Consider the following 21,043-nt stretch of genomic DNA (forward strand, 5'->3'; position numbering starts at 1 on the left):
TGTTTACAAATGTCCTTAATGATAAGTAAAAAGAGTTACAAACATAACATTCACTAAATAATCAAAAGAAATTTTATCTTAAACAACCAAACCTGAAAAAAAAAACTTCAAACCTCTAACTTTAAAGTTTCACTTGAATATATAACATTGTTATATAATAAAATTAAGAAACTGTCATTTTTAGGATGTTATTATTAACACTCAAAATATGTCATTGTACTCCAAGTTTTTATATTTAGAAAGAAAAAAAATACTCTTATAAAGAATGCACAATGTGGTTTTAAAATGCTAACAAAATCAATTTTTGGATATAGAACATTATTACATAATGTTAGAGGGCAAAAATTTAGGGCCCCTTCAAATCTGGGGCCCTGTACGACTGCACATTTCGCTCCCCCTCAACGCCCCTTCTGCTCTGACTTCGTGCCTTTGAGTGGAGGGGGGCTTCAACTCCCCACCGCACCTAGTATTACACCAGTCAATAAAGTAATGCCAACTCTTCTCCACAACACACCAACAAAATTCGAAAACGAGATCAAGTGTTCGACAAAGAAAACACAGCAAAAGGAAATTTATAAAAATTAAACCAGTCAACTTTTTTTATTTTAAAATTTCAAAATTTTAAATTTAGAGTAGCACCGTCAAGATGTCGGTAAGTTGAACTACGAAAATACAATCACAAAATAATAAATTAAAATCTACAAATGTTAACCCCTTTTTTTTATGATGAGAATAAGTTTTCTATAATTTGTGAATAATAACTTAATATATAAATGAGAAGTAATAGTTAGCAAATGGCGATGGCGGTGGTGGCAGCAATTGTAAGAGTGTGTCTTATGGTTGATAAGGTGTTGGCGGCAGGGGTGATGGTGGTGGAGGAATGGTGACTGCGATTGTGGTGTGGTTTATGGTCATGAAAATATGGTAGTGACGATGGTGGTGGGGTTGGTGGCAGTGGCAATATACATGTATAATGTATTAGTACTAAGGTTGGGCATTTTTAACCACCAAACAAATAAATTGAGCTAATTAGATTGAGTTTAAGTGAATAGGTTAAACCTTTTTGTTATGGATTTTACAATATGAGATTAGCTGTTTAATCAAACTGAATCAATCATCTTATTTTTTTAATTTTTTTTAATTTTGGATTTTAGTTGAGGTTTTTGAATACAAGGTAAAATTTTGAGGGCAAACCCACCGAAATAGTATCGTAACATAGTACAACCACCTGGTCACCTTTAAAAAAAACAAAAAAGGAATATGTTATTGCTTGGTGAGATAAAAAGAAAATAAAAAGCAACAAAGTAAAAGACAAAATTACTTGCTTATCTCCTCAAATTGGAGATTCTGACGCAATGTATGGACATGAATAGTTTTAAGGTAAGTCATACTTCTTAAATCATAAAATAGAAAAGTACATTGAATAAAAAAATAACCAAGGCTTGATTTGGATGTTCCAAATCCAGCCAGGGATACAAACTTAAAAATAAACACTTGAAAGGATGTATTCCTAATTTTGTTTTTTATTTGAAAGAAGACAATGACTTACAAAGAGAACCTAACTATATGATACTAAACTAGTGTTCCGAAATGTCGATACCTAAATATATTATACTAAACTAGTGTACCTAAATGTCCGTACCTAAATATATTATACTAACCCAGTGTACCGAAATGTTCGTACCAAAATATATTGTAATGAATTAGTGGCACATAAGAAAATATGCAAAAATCAATTTATGAACACTATAAAATTATAAATAAAAAAGAGAGACAATGAATACATATGCTGGCATTTAATAGAGTCTAGGGACTAAAATCAATTTTTAATCTTGTATAAGACATTTTTCTAAACTTCATCTTATTTAGGGATTAAAATCTAGTTTTCTAAATAAAAAATAAAAACACCTTATATACGAAACCATTAGTGTGAACACATATTGTGAATAGAGAAAAATGGTGTGCACTTATCCTTGATTATAAATAGGATAGCAGTTTCGAAGCTATGAAGCAAGTAAAACACATGAAAAAGAGAGAAGATGGAAGAGAGAAAAAAGAAGAAGAGAGAAGTGAGAGTGATCATACCATTTAACATTGCAACATTATCATCATCATCATCAACAACAACAACAACAACAACAACATCAACAACAACAACAACAACAACAACAACAACCAACGACAACAACAACAATAACAACAACAACAAGAAGAACAACAACAACAATAACAACAACAACAACAACAACAACATCAACATCGACAACAAATGGGTTGTCAAAGTTTCGAAGGCAACCCCTTCCAAAGACAAGGCAAACCTTGATCCTGAAAAAGACAAGGCAAACCCTGGCCCTGAAGAAGACAAGGCAAACCCTGACCATGAAGAAAACAAGGCAAACCCTGGCCATGAAGAAGACAAGGCAAACCCTGGCCATGAAAAAGACAAGGCAAACCCTGACCTTGAAAAAGACAAGGCAAACCCTGACCTTGAAAAAGACAAGGCAACATCAACAACATCAACATCAACATCAACAACAACATCAACAACATCGACAATAACAACCAACGACAACAACAACAACAACAACAATAACAACAACAACAACAATAACAACAATAACAACAACAACAACAAAAACATCAACATCGACAACAAAAGGGTTGTCGAAGTTTCGAAGGCAACCCTCTCCGAAGACAAGGCAATCCCTGACCGTGAAGAAGACAAGGCAAACCCTGGCCCTGAAAAAGATAAGGCAAACCCTGGCACTGAAGAAGACAAGGCAAACCCTAACCTTAGCTCTGAAGAAGACAAGGCAAACCCTGACGCCGAATAAGACAATGCAAAGCTGGACCCTGAACAAAGGGATCTCTTTACAACCACTCGGCATTCATGATCATAACTATCACATGATGTTTGTGGGTAACGTCTCTGGAAACCCTCACGAGACTTCACTCGTCCCATCAGGGTCACCTATGGGTTTAAAAGGCTTGTTGCATGCGCTAAATGCAATCGAGTTCCCTGCGAAAGTGGCATTAGTTTTCATCACTAGTCTTTCTTATTTTTAGTTTGTAAGTATTTCAATTCCATTGTATTGTGTGTGTGTGTGTGTTAAACCAATAAACATTGGTCGTATAAGCTCTATGGTTATGTCCTTTATGTAGTAGCTAGTATGTTCAATAAAAATTGGTGTTTCTTGGGAATTCTTGCTTTTAATGACATACGCATCACTTTAATTCCACATATCAGTAGCTTTAAGTACTTATTAAACTAATTAAGAAACCGAGAAGGAACTACAAACTTGCTACTCTAGTCTAAATAAGTGAAAAGGGAAGATTGGTACCTTGCATCAACTTAGGGTTCTATCCGATGGATGATTAGTATTACAGTGCAATCTATTTTCATGCATCTTAAACCAAACAATATGACAAGCCTCAGAAAACTTTGTGAATGTAAAAGTATAAACCTTCCGGAAATGTGTCCGTAGTTTTCAATTTTCCGTAAACTAAGTTGTCCTAATTTTTTTTTCTTTTCAAATCAAACTAAGGGGTCATAGCTCATTAATAACTAACTCGATGAAAATCTACCTAAGTCAAGTTCAAGAACTTCCAATAATTTTCAAACAATGTCTCTAGTGGGAGATGTATGAGCATCAACAATGGAAAGATAAATTCTAATTTGAGATGCGAAAATCATATTTACATCACAATATGCATTTCTGGAAGATGTAAATATGAGTTGTATTTCCAATGAGAAATATGTTGTTTGATATCTCGTTTAATTTTCTTTATTTGATTGGCAGAACCCACCACCAAAAGATGTAAAATTAGGTTCTGAATTACATATTCTAGCCAAGGTGAATATTTTACATCTCTCCTTTTGAGATGCTCTACAATGCCTTGAAATTGGCATTTTACATTTCTTGTTGGCTGAAAATCTCTCCATGGAAAGATGTAAAAAATTCATCTTCGGCAGAAAATGTAAATAAAAAGAATGTAAATATACACTCATTTTACATCTTTAGAACATGGACAAAGTTATAGAGAGACAAAATAAGGTCCCAAATTTACATCTCCTCCATTGGATTAGAATCTACTTTCACATCTCTTGAAGATACAAAATGAGAAGTAAATGTGTTTTCGCATCTCATATTTGCATCTTTCCACTAGAGATGCTGGTGTACTTTTACAACCCAATTTTTTTTTTTTCTTAATTTTCTCTAGAAGTAGGCCAAGATGAGAAGGAATTGTTCGAACTCTTGGCACGGAGGAGGGAATGCTCGAACTCTTGACTAAGTACAAAACTCACTAAGCCAATTCCACGAATTCAAATAATTTTCAAGTGAAGTTCGCAAATTTAGAATTGATTCAGCAAATCTCTATTTTTGTTTCTCTTCTATGGAGTGGAGGCCAAAAATTTTTTTTTGGGGGGGGGGGGGGGGGGGTGGGGGTAATGTTCGAAACTCTTTGCTCGGGTGTGGGATAAATGCTTAATACCACTAAAACTAAACATTTCATAATCCATTTTACCCAGTAGTGAAAAGATTCTCACATCCGACCAGTGATTGATTGAGCGCTTGAATGTATTGAAGCAAAAAAAGAAGAGGAGAAAGAGGATGAGGAGCGAAAAGCACAGACTTATAATTGATGAATAGGGGTTTGCGCACCATTCATTATGGCAAGTACATGGAAAACGTCGAACAAGGGTTGTGCCAGTGGATATTTATTACACGTCATTGTGGGCCCTTGACCACTTATCGTAGAACTTACCCGACGGACATGGTTGTTGGGCAAATCCAACCTTGTCGACGAATACTGAATTTGTCGGGCAAACATCTAGATATTGCACGCCATTTTTTTCCCTCTTCACACCAAAATTTTGGCGGATGAATTGTGACTTGCCCTACGATAGGCTTCCGGTTCGTAAAGGTTTTGAGTAAACCCTAAATGTTGACCATCGTTGCCCTACCAACTAAAACATGCATCAAGTAAATTCCCTTTACCCCACAAAATTTAGTCCGCCTGGCAAACATTTGTAAGGCAAGCTCTATTTTTTGGTAGTATTGGTAGAGCTACAAAAAAATTGTTAATGATGACGGCTAAACCTAGTGCCCTTCACAATTAATTTTTTTTTCAAAACTATTTGTTTTTCTTACTTGCTGCCCAGTTTTACAAAAACCATTTTTAATTTTTGTTTTTTTAATATTTATTTTAATTTACAACAGAACTCACGTTGGATTATTGGTTCAAGTAAAAAAGTTTGTTTTTGGCATGCCAATTTGTTCGATAAATTCTTAATTGAAGTTTTAAACATTCCAAAGGCTTTGAGTAAAACTTTGCATGCACGGGTCTCCAATTTTATTATTGATGGGAACTGGATTTGTTCTGCCTCTCTCCTTGATAGTTTACATCTTATTTGGGTCAAATTTGTTCTATTTGCTTGCCAAAGACTGCTGAAATTGATGATACTTTGATTTGAACTGATTCTCCTTGTGGTCATTGTTGAGCAAAAATTGTACACAATATGTAAACAAGTAATTCACCCTCGTTCATTTTTCTAAAGAGGGTTTTATTAATTTGAGTTCGACTCATTTTAGACTATGCGTCTATTAATTACAATCCTTCATTAACTAAAAGGAAAAACCCTTTGATTCCATTATGAATAAATCGTAACTTGGGGATTTTGGTGTTTATTTGATTTTACGACTGCATCTAAGTCGAGCCCTAGATTGCCTATGTACCCTCTTAAGGGGTCAAGTCACTCGTAGTTCCTTTGATTTGGTTTAAGATTTTTAGTGAGTGAATGACCCACTAAAGAAAGATTTTTTATTCGGTGAATTTGGTTGAATGAACCTGGGATTAAGTTTGGATTTTGTGGTGAATTTGGTTGAGGTGAACCAGGGATTCGATTTTGGATTTTTGTCCTTACGCGGTTGCATCTAGATTGCCTACGTATCCTTGGCGGAATAAAACCAGCGTAGTTCAAAATGTATTTGTTTGTATTTGATGCCTTATGTAGTTTCAGCTTGTGCATGCAAGGATTTTGTGCCACTTGGAGCGTTTGATGCCTTTGACAGTTTTAGCTCGTGCAGGCGATGAGCATTTTGAAATTTGATGCACCTTCGTGCCATTTCTTATTTGATACGGCTTCGTGCCAATTGAATCGGCTTTGTGCCATTTGTAGCGGGTTTGTGCCATTTAGAATTTTATATTGCATATATTTAAGTTTTGGTTCAAACAATGCCCTCTTGTTTATGCGCGATTACGTTGGAAAATACGTAATTACATAAGGGTGAATCCACTTTGTAGAAAGGTGCGTTAGCTGACACCTCCAAGTTTATTAACTTTTTATAAAAGAGTCAAGCTGTCTTTTTGACAATTTGAGATGTCACTGAAAACTGCTCTCTAGCCATTTGACAAATTGCCTTTATGGGCACTGAATAGGGTAGCTGCTAGTGCCTTTGCATGTGTAGCTATGAGCATATTTCCGATATGCTCACTCGGCATATGTTGAAATGCACGCTCAAAAGCTATTGACAACAGTCGACATGATATTATTAATAGTTAGATCATGAACATCGTATTCAGTATAGACGTAAGTTATTATTAAAGGATGTCATGGAATTACACAATATTGTAATTCACTTATGACCCTTGTATCCTAAAGTATAATGGGCATGACGTTAACATCCATTGTGTGAACCACAAGAAAGGTAAGGTTGTAGTACAACCGTTCGAATTTGCACTCCAAAATTTTATAATAATTGTAACGTTATAATTATTTAGACACGGTAATGTTTGTATTCCAATACAAAAGTTTGCCTTTGCATTATGGAGTGTGAACAATATAATAACAATATAAAAGTACGATATTATATTTGAACGTGTTTATATTACGCTAATCAAATGATACCAATGAATTTGTATTAAAAGGTAACGTAAATTAAACCCAAAAAGGTTAAAAATTAGTTTTCTAAGTTCAAAAACCTGATGCGGAAGATTCAGTTACTCAATTCGAGATACAAACCTCAATCAAATGGGCTATTGAGGATCGCACAATTTATAATGAATGATCCGAAACTCAAAATCCACTGGTTCCAGACACAGAAATTAGAAAAGAATCTCAATTCCTCGTAATATGGTCCAAGGAATTGGTACGGCAATAAAGTTCTCACCATTTGCCTGGATGACCTTTTCTTTATTCTTCATTATTTATCCCCAAATTAAGGATAATTCTATAAGAAAAGTATAACAAATACCAACGCAAAGAAAAAGGTCAGATCCCATCCAAACCAATGAACATAAAAGGGAAAAGAAAAAGGTCAAAAAAGGAGATTAACAAGTCGGTGGTGTATTTTATATTTATTTGCTTATTATAATAAAAACAGAAATAAGTAGTTTAAGCTTTTAGGATGAGTTTGTTGTATCGGACTATCTCAAATTGAACTAGTTTCAGGGATTAAGCTGGATCGATTTAGACTAGACTAATCTGGACTAACTTATTGAAACGTTTGATGCAGTATCAGATTAAAAAGCAAGATAATTAAGGAATTATAATATTATATTAATTAATGCATATATAGCAATATTTTATATTATTTAATGTATATAAAATAATATTTTATATTATTTATTATTTATTCACTTTTACTTTTTTACTCCTAAAAAACTACTCTTATTTAGGGATGGCAACAATTTGGTTTGGGGACGGAAATGTTATATCTATCCCCATAACCACGAAAATTAACCATATCCATAACTGCAAATTAACCATCCGGGATTATCCATAACCATATTCACCGGGTAACAGATTTTCAATCGATTATTGGTTATATCCATCTTCGTAAAAAAAAAAAAATTATATTTATCGAATTGACGCATTATAAATTTCAGTAGATACTAATTTCGTCATTAAATAGCAACATCCAATTACAAAAAACTAACAATATATTTGAAGTTGTTCATGATAACATGCACCAATTTCTTAACAGTGAGACTCTTGAAGAGAGATGAATCTAATAAACTTGTAATATTTGATAATTAATATATAAAATGATTCAATGAATTAATTTGGTTGAGTATAACAATAAGAGTATTGAATTGATGAGGTTATTGGTATGCCCCATGTATGATGTTCGTGCATAATAAAGATAGTATAAGGTTTGATGCATGCATAATGAATTAGTATAGGGAAGGTTCGGTAAATTGAATAAAATTATATTATATATCAAATATATATATATATATATATATATATATATATTCAGGTCGGATTCGGAGACATATACGGATTGGGGATCCCTATAACCATATCCAAAACCATAACCAAATAAAGTTCATGGTTTTTCCCCATATCCATACCATACCCGAATTTTCATATCCAAATCCAATCCATTCGAACGGTTATCGAGTTTAAAGGTTAGAATTGGCATCCCTAAGCATCTTTCCTTTTCTTCTCCCTCTGGCTCCACCCCATTTCTTCTATCCTCCCTCTTTCTCCTGCAAAACACAGGTGTACAGCTCATCGCAAATTCTTCAAAACAAGCTCATCCTCTTCACCCTCTTGCCGCTGTTAAGTATCTCCACCTTCCTTATCCTTTTTTCCTAAAAATTTTCGGATCTCTCTCCTCCCTCTGATACATGTGTTGGCTTCTCCACCTACAAAGTCATCTCATAATTTTCTAGCAATGGGTGAATTTTGTTGTTGTTATTTTTTTCGCGTTAATTTTTTTTTTTTTTTTAATTTTGGTGGTTGAATTTTGAGGTTTGGGCAGTGGGTGAGACTTTGTTTCAAATCTGGGCAGTGATTAAAGGGTGTTGCAGAGGAACGCTTGCAGACAACACAGCGCGTAGACGATGCAATGAGCAAACAAAGCAGGTTTGGGGATGGGACTAGCAATCCCATACATATTGGGGGTCCTCATTAAGGCTACCTAGTGAAAGACTTAGTCGGTGCGAGTCCGACTTAGTCTCATTAATGGTAATCCTTGTTCGCATCAAACACCGACCAGCAATTCCAGCTAAGCCAATCCAATCCAAAGAAGTTTAGTGAGGGCAAACAAATGTCCCCTTAAAGTTTGAAACTCAACTATAATACATGCAATACATTCACTATATAACGGTTACACATACAACTAAAATGAGTTAATACCATATCTGACTGTGACATGAAAACTATATTACACAAATGCATGTATTGTAGCTAGTAACTAAAATTTGAAACCCCTAGCGCAATCCAAATTAGCTAAATCAAAGAAAAATAAAGCAATTCTAGCAATGGAGGGAATATTATATCCTAGAAGTGAGGTTTATTGACACCTCGCTTGATAATTCTTTTTTAAAAATGACTATCTAGTGGTCAAGTTACGATAGTTTACCTTTTTGAGGACTAAAAAACACACATAAGCATTTTAGCATTTTTCTAACTACCATTGTGTGATTTACTAACGACGAAAAAAAAATGATGTTCACTACTTTTTATACATTTTGTGATCACGTTTTAGCTGTAACAAGAAAATTAAATAAAGGAAACGTAATGTACATTCCACGTTTACAGCTAATTAAACTATCAATATTGCCTATGAAAGCTTGTTTTGCGTTCAAGCTGGAAGGTGGCATGTTTTATACAATCATTGGACTGTGGCATAAACATAACTCATCTACAAGAGAATTATAAAATACACACATATCTCGATGATTGGAGCCATAGTACCTGAATTTTAGTCTAAATGAATTTTTGGTTCCTAAACTGAAAATTTGTAAGTATTGATTCGTTAACCTATTATAATGTTTATCAATGATTCTTTTGCGTAATTTTGTTAGAACTATATGTCTTTCTTTTGCTCCTTTAAACTATTTATTTTCGATAGAATATTTAACGATGTTATTTAAAATGACCATTGCTATATATTGTGACCAAATTCAATGACCAATATTGATGGATTTTTGGTTCAAGGATTGAAACTTAAGGACTCTCAAATTTAATGTTAATTGAAATCTTGTATATTGTAGCTAGTGATCCTTTATCACAGAGGTAGAAAAGTGTTGAGTCTTTGGATTACGACGTGAGTTCGAATCCCGCCGGCTTCTAATTTAACATCTAATCTGACCAAATCGATCGTTTGACAAAAAAAAAAAAAAAATCTTATAGATCGAAGTTGTTTATCAATAAAAAATAAAAAAAAAGGAAATGTTCTTGGCACTCCAAAAATCTCATTCTACACTCCTCACAAGTGTATTTTTCTTTCCAAATATAGAAAGTTTGGAGTGTATTCCAAATATAGAAAGTTTAGAGTGTAGAATGAGATTTTTGGAGTGCCAATAACAATTCCCTAAAAAAAAATCCTAATGGTCCCAAATCAATAATAGAAAAAGATCCCTTCGAGTAGAAGCAGGAATGGTATGGTCGCAAACAAAAGTTAGTTTCATTAGAGAACGGCCAATATTAGTGATAAGAGTCGACCACAAAATTCACTCCCTTAAACAACATGCTTCTAATAAAAAAATATTGTCAAACAAGTCTACGGTTCATTTGGAAATACTTTTAAAATAGTTGAAAATGTTTTTGGTGAAAATATTTTTGGTACAATCCTTAGCAAAAATGCAAGTAAATCTTGAAAATAACTTCAATTGCTTTTAGAACTTAAAAATATTTTCTTTAAAAATGCTTTCAATTAAGTGATAATGGATTATGATTAAGATAGCGTCCAAGTGTTGGATTTCATTCAACGTAAAAAAATTGGGACATACCTAAGTAAAATCACGTAGGAAAAAATACGTTACTCATGCCACAATACAACCCACATTATTGTCATCAATTGCATAATCATGAAAGGTAAAATTTACATATAACGTGAGATCCATAAATACCCTTATAGACAGACACCTTGTAGACTCACTCATTTACTTTAACGATTCGAATGGTTTATTTCTAAGTTAATATTCATAATCATTCTTATGTGTATATTTAACAAATCTAATTATGTAGTTTAATTAAGCTTTATATATTAAAAAAAGAGTAATTTGATTAACCAGTTATCGATTCAAATAGTGTCAAGTGTTCGATATTTCATTCAATTTAGTAGAAAAATCAGTAAAATAATTTGAATGAAAGGCACCGGGTAAGAGATATCTAGAACTTCTGGTCAAGTCATGTCTGGTGGGAGATCTAGGATCTTCGTCAAACTTATTTGATTGTAAACCAGGGTCAGGGAACCAGCGGCAAAGTTATGCCTAAATATTCACCCTAGTCAAAATCTCATATTATTACTTCCCATTCTTAGTTACATCCGCCTAAGTATCACTATGATTAGTATCTTATGAAGTTTATTAGGGTTATTATACATTTTTAAAAGTTTCACTTATAAGTGAGAGTGGTGGCAGATTCAGGAGTGGCGGATATTTTAGATTCAAATGAGCTTTCAGTGTTAAAGTACAAGTTTTTTGGATATAAACAGAATGTGAAGCGTGCAAATTTTGTTTAAATTTATTCACCAAAGTATTTTGTCAAACACTTGGTAGACTTGTTGTCGTCAATCAAATCGTGTTACGCCATGTCAACAGATGTTGACATCAAAGCAATCTGATGAGTAATATCGAGACAACTTGTCGAGTGGTGTCGAGGCAACCTATCGAGATATGTCTAGCATACATTACATCAGACACTTGGTAGACATAGAGAAGAGACCTCGGAAGATCTTCACAAGCATATCTCCCAGACTCCAGATGATCCTAAAACCACCGTTGTTCCATTGTACATCCTTCCCTGAGTGAGAAGTCTTAGATCACAGTCAAGGGCTGAAACCAAGTGCAAGACTACCTATAAATCAATTATTCCCTAAATTTTTTTATTTTTTATTTTTGTATTTTTCAGTTTTATTTCAACTATATACAAATACACTAATTAAAGTCCGACAGTGTGAAAATTGGAATGAGGCATATTTTGAATGGTACGATACATGGATGATGTGGTACATCCCATACATACAAGAATTTCTCATTAAAAATGATTCCTTAACGTTGTAATAATTTGTCTATTTTATATATATTTGTTTTGTTAAATCTCGGTGAGCATAGAATGAATAAGTTCTGCTGATAAGATTTAACATTTATCGTCAGAAACGAAAATTGATCCTTAACTTTCCAGCTAGCCAGCCTACAAGCCAAAAATTTCTTTGGCTCCACACACTTGTATACAGTCTATTTTCATAGATGATAAGTTTGATACTAAATTATTATCGTTTATCTCATTGTATGACTTAACTCAATTATCCACACATATTTAGTATAAATATATCGTTGTATTAAAAAAATTCAGTCATAAATTTACGTTTTGGAGCACATATCTAACATTATCGTCGAGGGACAACGACAAATCTCCATATCAAAACATTTGTTTAAGTTTTTGTGAAACCGGATATTTTAAACAGTGCATGCAAACAATGTACGTAGTAATAGTTTGGATGCATCTCCGACAAGGGATGGTATGAAACCATCCGGCTCAGGAATATTTTGGTCCTGTAAATTGTGAGCGTGTATTTGCCAAAATACCACTCTTTGATGCTAAAATACCAAACTTCAATAATAACTTCTTCAGAAAAGAAAAAATAATTAAGGTTGACGGTGAATAACACTTGCCCACTCAAAAGATAAATAAGAATTCTTACTTGAAATTATTCGTTTTCGATTCGTAAAACTTCATGTTTGTGGTAATAGTTGTTCATATTATAAATCACTTTATAAAAATCATTTTTGCAAAAATAAATAATTAATACTAAAGTTGACTAATAAAAATAGATAAATTGAATTGGTAAAAGAATTATGAAAATCTATGCATATGCTACAATAAAATGACTAAACGATTTTAGTTTTATTTATTTTATGTAGAGATGATCTACAACTACAAGGTGATCCTAAATATGAATGATTTTAGTCATATGCAAAAAGTTTTGTGATTCAAACACGAAATTTTTTAAATAAGAGTCCATACTTATTGTTAAGTAGTCAAGCATTGTTTGTCGACGACAGTGCTTACTGGTGTGGGCATATGAAGATTTTTAGCCAAAAAAAAGGATAATTAGTGGTAAGTTACGATTATCCACATCTTCCAGATCCGAAATGATTAAGAAAATTTTCATTTTGTCTGTAGACACAATCAAGTAGAATTTTGCTGAAAATCTTCACATGAAGATTGATTGATGGAAAGAATAAATTAATATGAAAATTGTCAGAAAACTTGTGATACCATGACTTCGTGCCTTTGAGTGGACGGATGCTTCAACTCCCCACCGCACTTGGTATTAAACCAGTCAATAAAGTAATACCACCTCTTCTGCACAAGCACACCAACAAAATTAGAAAACGAGAGTTCAAGTGTTTGACAAAGAAAACACATCAACGAAAGGAAATTGATAAAAATAAAATTTAAACCAGTCAACTTTTTTTATTTTCAAAATTTTAAACTCAGAGCAGCAACGTCAAGATGTCGGCAAGTTGAACAAAGAAAATACAGTCACAAAATAATAAATTAAAATCTACACATGCTAACCTTTTTTTTATGATGAAATTTCAAAAAGAATTAATTTTCTACTAAAAAAAATAAGTTTTCTATAATTTGTGAATAATAACTTAATATACAAATAAGAAGTAATAGTTAGCAAATGGCGACGGCGGTGGTGGCGGCAATTGTAAGTGTGTTTCTCTATGAAAATGTGGTGATAAGGTGTTGGTGGCAGGGGTGATGGTTGTGGAGGAATGGTGACTACAATTATGGTGTGGTTTGTGGTCATGAAAATATGGTAGTGACAATGGTGGTGAGGTTGATGGCGGTGGCAATATACATGTATAATGTATTAGTACTAAGGTTGGGCATTTTTAACCACCAAACAAAGAAATCAAGCTAATCAGACTAAGTTTAAGTGAACAGGTTAAACCTTTTTGTTATGGATTTTACAATATGAGATTAGCTGTTTAATCAAACCAAAGCAATCATCTATTTGTTTTTTTTTTTTGGGTTTTAGTTGAGGTTTTTGAATACAAGGTAAAGTTTTGAGGGCAAAACCACCGAAAGAGTAGCATGTCGTAATATAACCACCAGCTGGTCACCTTTTAAACAAATAAAAGCGAATATGTTATTGCTTGGTGAGAGAAAAAGAAAATAAAAAGCAACAAAGTAAAAGACAAAATTACTTGCTTAGCTCCCCAAGTTGGAGATTCTAACGTAATGTATGGACATGCATATTTCTAAGGTAAGTCATACTTCTTAAAGCATAAAATAGAAAAGTACATTGAATAAAAAAAATAACCAAGGCTTGATTTGGATGTTCCAAATCTAGCTAGGGATACAAACTTAAAAATAAACACTTGAAAGAATGTATTCCTAATTTTGTTTTTTTATTTGAAAGAAGACAATGACTTGCAAAGAGAATCCTCGATCGATTTTAATTTCTAAATTTATTAAATAGTAACTTATGAACTATTTCACGAGAAAAATTATCAAACTAACTACATGTCAAATAAACAAAATCATCAGCGACCATGTTTGCTTTCTCTGAAAACATAATTAAACGTGTATTGAGGGACTTGCTCCAATAAATACTAAACATGATTAAACGGTCGAAATTGATGGACATTTGGAAAAATAAACGATAAGCCCCTTAGTTGGTCATTTTTATAGTTTAGAGGATAAATTGGTTGAAAAAGTAGTTTAAGAGGTAAATTAATAATTAGGTGATAGTTTTTACCAAAAAAAATAAAAATAATTAGGTGATAGTTTATAGCGGTAAACCAGAGTTTACACAAAAATAACTACCATATGCACACACATCAAAGAATGTGTGAATATTTTTTATTTTTGTTTTTGAAATGAAAGGAGAGAAAGAGGGCGAGTGAGAGAGAACGAGAGAGTGGAGAGAGACGGGAGAGAGGTTTTTTGTTTTAATATTAGAAATATGTGAGAATTACGTATACTTGAGCTTAAAAGAAACAGTAAATTTTAATTTTTATGAAATTACATTACTGTCTATATTTTTTTTTTCTGTTCCTTTTTTATTAGAAGAATAAAATGATAATTTTACGAGATTTTGGTTAACGATTAGGGTTTAGATATTAGAATGATGAGTAAATGGTTTGAAAGAGAGAGAAAATAGTTACCACTTTTACCACAGAAAAAAACAAAGAGAAAGAAAGAAGAAAGAGGTGGGAAGTAGATGAATCTGAAGAAACACAATGCAAGCTTGTGTGTATGCTTTAATATAAAGCGCGTCCCTTCCCGTGCTTAAAGCTCTGTGAGAGAGAGAGAGAAAGGAGAGAGAGTCCTCCCACTGTTCTTCCCATATTCCCTTTACCCTTGCTAGCCCGCCTCAGGAATCTCTCTTCCTCTTCTCTGTTTCTTCTTCTCTTAAAACAGAGATTTTCACCCACAAAATTAAAATCCCATTTAATTTTCGGTTTCCATTTGGGTTTTGTGGGGTTCAATTCATGAAACAAAGATTAATTGCAGAGATATTGTAGAGAGAGATACACACTCACTGTACGCAGAAAGAGAAGGAGATAAAGGAACTAGTTCTTGTCTCTGCGCTGTGTCAGCTTCTTCTTCTTCTCTTACTTGTAAGTACTTTTCTCCGTCAGATCTCATGCTTTTCTTCTTTGTGTAATTTCGTCGAACACATTGCGATCATATTGTTAATGGGTTAATTGGTTTCTTTCTTCTGCACATTAGATCTGGTTTTTGACAGCACCCCATCTTTTTTTCTGTTGTAATTTCCTATTTTTGGACGGCGGTGATCACACGCGGTTTTTCACCTTTTTCCAATTGCCAGATGCTTAATTAGTTAATTTATCTCCTGGTTTTTTTCACAAATTGGGTTTCTTTCGTTTTTCTTGTTGTCTTGATTTTCCTTCTTTAGAGGTAAATCTTTTTGGCAAGATGGGTAGTTTTGATCTGTCTTTCCTTTTCTGTTGTATAAATATGAAGCACCCTGAGGCCTGCAATCAGCATTCAACACTTACTTTTGCAGGTTTCTTTGGCCTCGTTTCGAAGAAATTTAGGTGCATTTCTTGGTACGATTTTGTGGGTTTGTTTGCTTGTTTCTTTTGATATGAGGTCGATAATATAACAATTTGATGATTGAGAAAGGAAGCAGCAGCTGATTGGCAAGCAGCGACTACGTGAATCATGCATAAAAAACTTTTCTTAAGCTTCAAACAAAATGATGTTATTGAATTATTTGCTTTTTTTTGGTTTCCATGGCTTGATTGATGTCCCATGTTTGTTTGCCCTTTCTGGCTTAGTGGGGAGTGAAAAAAAATAGAGGGAAGGTGGAGTTTGATGGAGTTAGGGCCCATTGCCATGTGCGGGACATAAAGGGAGGTTGACTTGGAAAGTAGAAAGTGTCGGCAGTTGCCATGAGATCTTGTAGTTTACGGCTTATTCAAGTTGTTTATGTTTTTTGCATTACTTTCTTTGGGTGGACTGAATGCATATGCTAGATCTGGATCTGGATCTATCCCAGGAATTCAGTTTCAGTTTTCCTTTGTGTGATCCCATGTTTTGTAATTGATTGACATGTTTTTTTTTTTGTCAAAGTTTATGGTTGGCTGATGGGTTTTCTTTAATTAAACATGTGTTTCTTTAGTAAAGTTGGTTCGTAAATGTATAAGAAGTCGCTTTTGAGGAACGAAAGAAATCCGTTGTAGCTTGTGACTCGTATAGTTTGACTGTTTGATTTAAGTTTTAGTACTGTGTGCAGGTAGCAGATCGGTATTATTTAATATCTGATATGACCAATGATGAAGATATCTAATATGCCTTGTATGTGTGCAGGTAGTTAATACTTTCTGAGATCATGAAACATAAGGATGGAAAACCAGGGCCCCAAGGTACCAGGGTTTTCCCCATGACAATCTTGTTTGTTTTGCTATGCGGGTTTTCATTCTATCTTGGTGGAATCTTCTGTTCTGAAAAGAACAAAATTGAGCCTGTCAAGGTCGAAGATGTCACAGAGGCAGTTCAATCATCTCTCCAGTTAAAACCCGTTACCTTTGCTGAATGCAGCAGTGACTATCAAGACTACACCCCGTGCACGGATCCAAGAGTAACTCCTTAATCATTTTTAAGTATTTTATCCTTTCCGGAATTTACTCACTGCTAGATGCTTATCAGATTGTGGCTGCTTATTGTACAGAGGTGGAGAAAGTATGGTGTTCATCGGCTTACTTTCATGGAACGGCACTGCCCTCCAGTATTGGAGAGGAAAGAATGCTTAGTTCCACCTCCAGATGGCTACAAGCCACCAATCAGATGGCCAAATAGCAGGGACGAATGTTGGTACAGGTAAATATGTGACAGCTGATGCCTAAAGCCTATGTACAGTCAAAAGTTTCTAGTTTTTAGTCTCTATTTGTTTTTTACCTAAAAAATGTTAAAAGTTTCACTGAATTTAGCATGGGCATCTGGTTTCAGGAATGTGCCATATGATTGGATTAACAAACAGAAGTCCAATCAGAATTGGCTGAGAAAAGAAGGGGAGAAGTTTCTCTTTCCCGGTGGGGGAACTATGTTTCCGAGAGGCGTTTCTGCATATGTCGATTTGATGCAAGATCTTATTCCAGAAATGAAAGATGGGACCGTTCGAACTGCCATTGATACTGGGTGTGGGGTGAGCTCATCTTTCATCCTCTTTTACATTTTCCCGATTTATCATGTTTAACTTTAGCTGAAAATTTCTGGTGGGTGAATGCATGTTGCCTTTTTGATCTAGTTAAAAATGCAAGTTTAAATTTCATCTGCACCTTTCTTTCCCTATTTAATTGTTGAAATTTATTTACCATGTAATAATCTATTTCCTTATTATCCTTGAAGCAGCACAAACTGCTAGGTAATTAAATTCATGAGAATCTACAGAAGTTAACCTCTTTAATTGGTTAATTTCTAGGTTGCAAGCTGGGGGGGTGATTTGTTAGATCGTGGGATTTTAACTGTTTCTCTCGCTCCAAGAGATAATCATGAAGCTCAGGTTCAGTTTGCTTTGGAACGTGGAATTCCAGCAATTCTTGGCATCATTTCTACACAGAGACTTCCTTTCCCTTCTAACTCTTTTGATATGGCTCACTGCTCAAGATGCCTCATCCCATGGACAGAATTTGGTACTTATTCTATCAAATTGTTTTAAAAAAAATTCTGTTCTAGAGAATTTAATTCAGTTTATTGAGCTTAATGTCCAGCTGCTGGAACCAGTTTTCAAATTAGCAATAGCATAGTGGGGATGCATGGGTCATATAAGCAGTGCTGCATTTTGCATTTTACCTGATTGCTCTAGGAACTTGGAGATTTCTCTCTCTTAAGTGCGGTAGTAATGGTAGATAGGACCAACTTAGACAATTTGCATCCACTAAATCCCTGTGTTCCAGTTATCATTTGTAGGGAAAAATTCCACGGCTCAGTTGTGAACTGTAATTTCTTGAGATTGGAACTTCCTTTCTTCCTTTGTAGGACATCATATAAGATATCAGTTATCATTTTTAGGGAAAAATTCCACGGCCCAGTTGTGAACTTGTGTAATTTTTTTGCATAAGTTGGAAATGGTTTCATCTTTCTCTCCTCTCGTTTTATCATTTTTATTTATCTTTTAAAGTTTACCACTTCTTCTGATGGCTACTTTCTTGATGTCAGGTGGAATTTACCTCCTTGAAGTTCATCGTATACTCCGTCCTGGTGGTTTTTGGGTCCTGTCTGGTCCACCTGTCAACTACGAAAACCGCTGGCGTGGGTGGAACACCACCGTAGAAGAGCAGAAATCAGATTATGAAAAGTTGCAAGACCTGCTAACTTCATTGTGCTTCAAATTGTACAACAAAAAGGATGATATTGCTGTTTGGCAGAAACTGTCAGACAGCAGTTGCTACAATAAACTTTCTGAGCCAGACACCTATCCTGCAAAGTGTGATGATAGCCTTGAACCAGATTCAGGATGGTACACTCCATTACGCTCTTGTGTCGTAGTTCCAGACCCAAAGCTAAAAAAGTCAGCTTTGAAATCCATCCCTCAATGGCCAGAGCGGTTGCATGTTGCACCAGAGCGTATTTCTGATGTGCATGGCGGAAGTGCTAGTGCTTTCAAGCATGATGACAGCAAGTGGAGGGTACGATTGAAGCATTACAAAAAGTTGCTCCCAGCAATTGGAACAGATAAGATCAGAAATGTTATGGACATGAATACGGTATATGGAGGTTTTGCTGCAGCCACGATTGATTATCCCTTGTGGGTCATGAATGTGGTCTCTTCCTATGCTGTAAACACACTACCTGTGGTCTATGATCGAGGCCTTATCGGAACTTACCATGATTGGTAATTTGAAACTCCTTTCTGCATGAATAGCATACTTTTGATGCACTTCTCATTTGGTCATTGTAATGAAATCAAGTGGTTTTTGTGTTGATTTATCTGTTCTCTTTTGGCAGGTGTGAGGCGTTTTCTACTTATCCACGTACTTACGATCTTCTACATCTTGATGGCCTCTTTACTGCAGAAAGCCACAGGTAAAAAACGGGTTTCTCTTTAACTGGGGAGATGAATATATTTTGAAAGCTTATATTAGTATGGCATATTGAATTAACTACTTAATCTTAGATGTAAGTTTTCTGCGCACTCTTGCCTAATTTATCATTCTTTGTATAAATGGTTCTAATGATCGTAAACTTGGGCAGATGCGAAATGAAAAGTGTGCTCTTAGAGATGGACCGAATCCTGCGCCCTAGTGGCTACGCAATAGTTCGAGAATCCAGCTACTTTGTGGATGCTGTTGCGACTATTGCCAAAGGGATGAGATGGGGATGCCGCAAAGAAGACACTGAGTATGGCGTTGAGAAGGAGAAAATACTGATATGCCAGAAAAAACTCTGGTATTCATCGAACCGGACTTCCAGATGATGGCCATCCATAGAAACCCAAAACCAAGTCGATTTCTTGGAGGGACGGAAATAGGAATAGAAGCAAAAGAAGCAAGTTCAATACCATTCACAGAGAATTAGTTCATTGTTTAAGAAGGCAAGAATACTCAAATTTGTCGTTGAAGACTCGGTTACCCAATAAGGTGGTTTGATCAACCGATAGGGCGTTGCGTATAGATATATTCTTTATAAGGTGTCAACATGTACTCGGTGTAATTTCTTTTTCGTTTTCCCGATTTTCATAATTTGCTCTCTTTTCGTGTCAAGCTGTAATCGGATGATTTGAATATATGCAAGGAAGTGTATGTACCAAAGGAAGAAGAAAGAAAAAGAAAAGGAACAGAGATTTCTCTGTTTCTTAAATGAAAATCTTCTGGTTCAAGTGAAGGAAACAAAGGATGCTTATGTTGCCTTTGGTCCATGTTTTATGCGTTGAACATGTGGTCCTTTTACGTTTTGGCCCAAATTTTTCATGCATCTTTCTGGTGACGGTGAAACCAACAGGATACTCTCCGGATCGTTTTGGTGAGGATCCTAAGGGGTTGAAATGCAATATTGAGTACTACATTGCATCATGGAGACTAGTAGGCGAGTAACATTTTAGCCTGTTCAATTGACTTGCGAATTTCGAAACTGGAAAAACTGAAAATCTCCCTCCTCATCACCCCACCACAACTCCATAACCCGGCCCCCACCCCACTGCTGTCCTCATCACCTCATCACCCCACCACAACTCCATATTCCATCAAAATTGCATTTCAACCATCGCTAACAGAGAGAGGGGGTCTTCCTCCCCTCTCTCCCCAGTGCTTCTCTCTTCCTCCCCTCCCGTTTCTCTCTTCCTCCCACTCTCGTTGCTCTCTCTACTTCCCTCTCCCGTTCTTCTCTCTTCCCGAAGGAGACGTCGCCAAACAAGTGTTAAAGGTTTTGGTTGCTGACGGGGGTGGTGACGTTTTGAGGGGGTTGGTTAGGCTAGGGTGATGGCATTTTGGTAAACTAAAATAGAATGAGTTTAGATATAATTAGAGGATATTTTAGGAATAATAGTGGGTGAAGAAATAACATTTTAATTTGTTAATTTTTTATAGTGGGTTAAAT

At 34.9% G+C, this 21,043-nt stretch overlaps 1 protein-coding gene across 4 annotated transcripts; it reads left to right on the forward strand.

The window, feature by feature from the left end:
- Positions 1 to 15,073: 15,073 nt before the first annotated feature.
- Positions 15,074 to 20,341, forward strand: ERD3 (S-adenosyl-L-methionine-dependent methyltransferases superfamily protein). Of its 4 annotated transcripts, none has more exons than XM_088696072.1 (8): positions 15,074 to 15,603; positions 16,820 to 17,090; positions 17,181 to 17,329; positions 17,459 to 17,654; positions 17,931 to 18,141; positions 18,668 to 19,343; positions 19,457 to 19,534; positions 19,703 to 20,341. In XM_088696072.1, exons 2-8 carry the CDS (start codon positions 16,842 to 16,844, stop codon positions 19,923 to 19,925), a joined length of 1,782 nt encoding a protein of 593 aa, XP_088552198.1. In that variant the 5' UTR covers positions 15,074 to 15,603; positions 16,820 to 16,841; the 3' UTR covers positions 19,926 to 20,341. The 4 variants fall into 4 exon arrangements, with proteins under 4 accessions (XP_088552198.1, XP_088552200.1, XP_088552202.1 ...); XM_088696074.1 differs by having other exon boundaries at positions 15,282 to 16,056; XM_088696076.1 differs by lacking the exon at positions 15,074 to 15,603 and adding an exon at positions 15,632 to 16,044.
- The last annotated feature ends 702 nt before the right edge of the window (positions 20,342 to 21,043 follow it).

The sequence above is a fragment of the Pyrus communis genome, chromosome 6 (assembly GCF_041283825.1).
Source record: "Pyrus communis isolate YQ-2024b chromosome 6, ASM4128382v1, whole genome shotgun sequence".
NCBI lineage: Eukaryota > Viridiplantae > Streptophyta > Magnoliopsida > Rosales > Rosaceae > Pyrus > Pyrus communis.

Bases quoted from the DNA above. Each gene is read 5' to 3' on its own strand.
- ERD3 (XM_088696072.1), top strand. From the start codon at position 16,842: ATGAAACATAAGGATGGAAAACCAGGGCCCCAAGGTACCAGGGTTTTC. The intron at 17,091-17,180 runs GTAACTCCTTAA...CTTATTGTACAG, and splicing joins CCCCGTGCACGGATCCAAGA to AGGTGGAGAAAGTATGGTGT. The intron at 18,142-18,667 runs GTACTTATTCTA...TCTTGATGTCAG, and splicing joins CATCCCATGGACAGAATTTG to GTGGAATTTACCTCCTTGAA.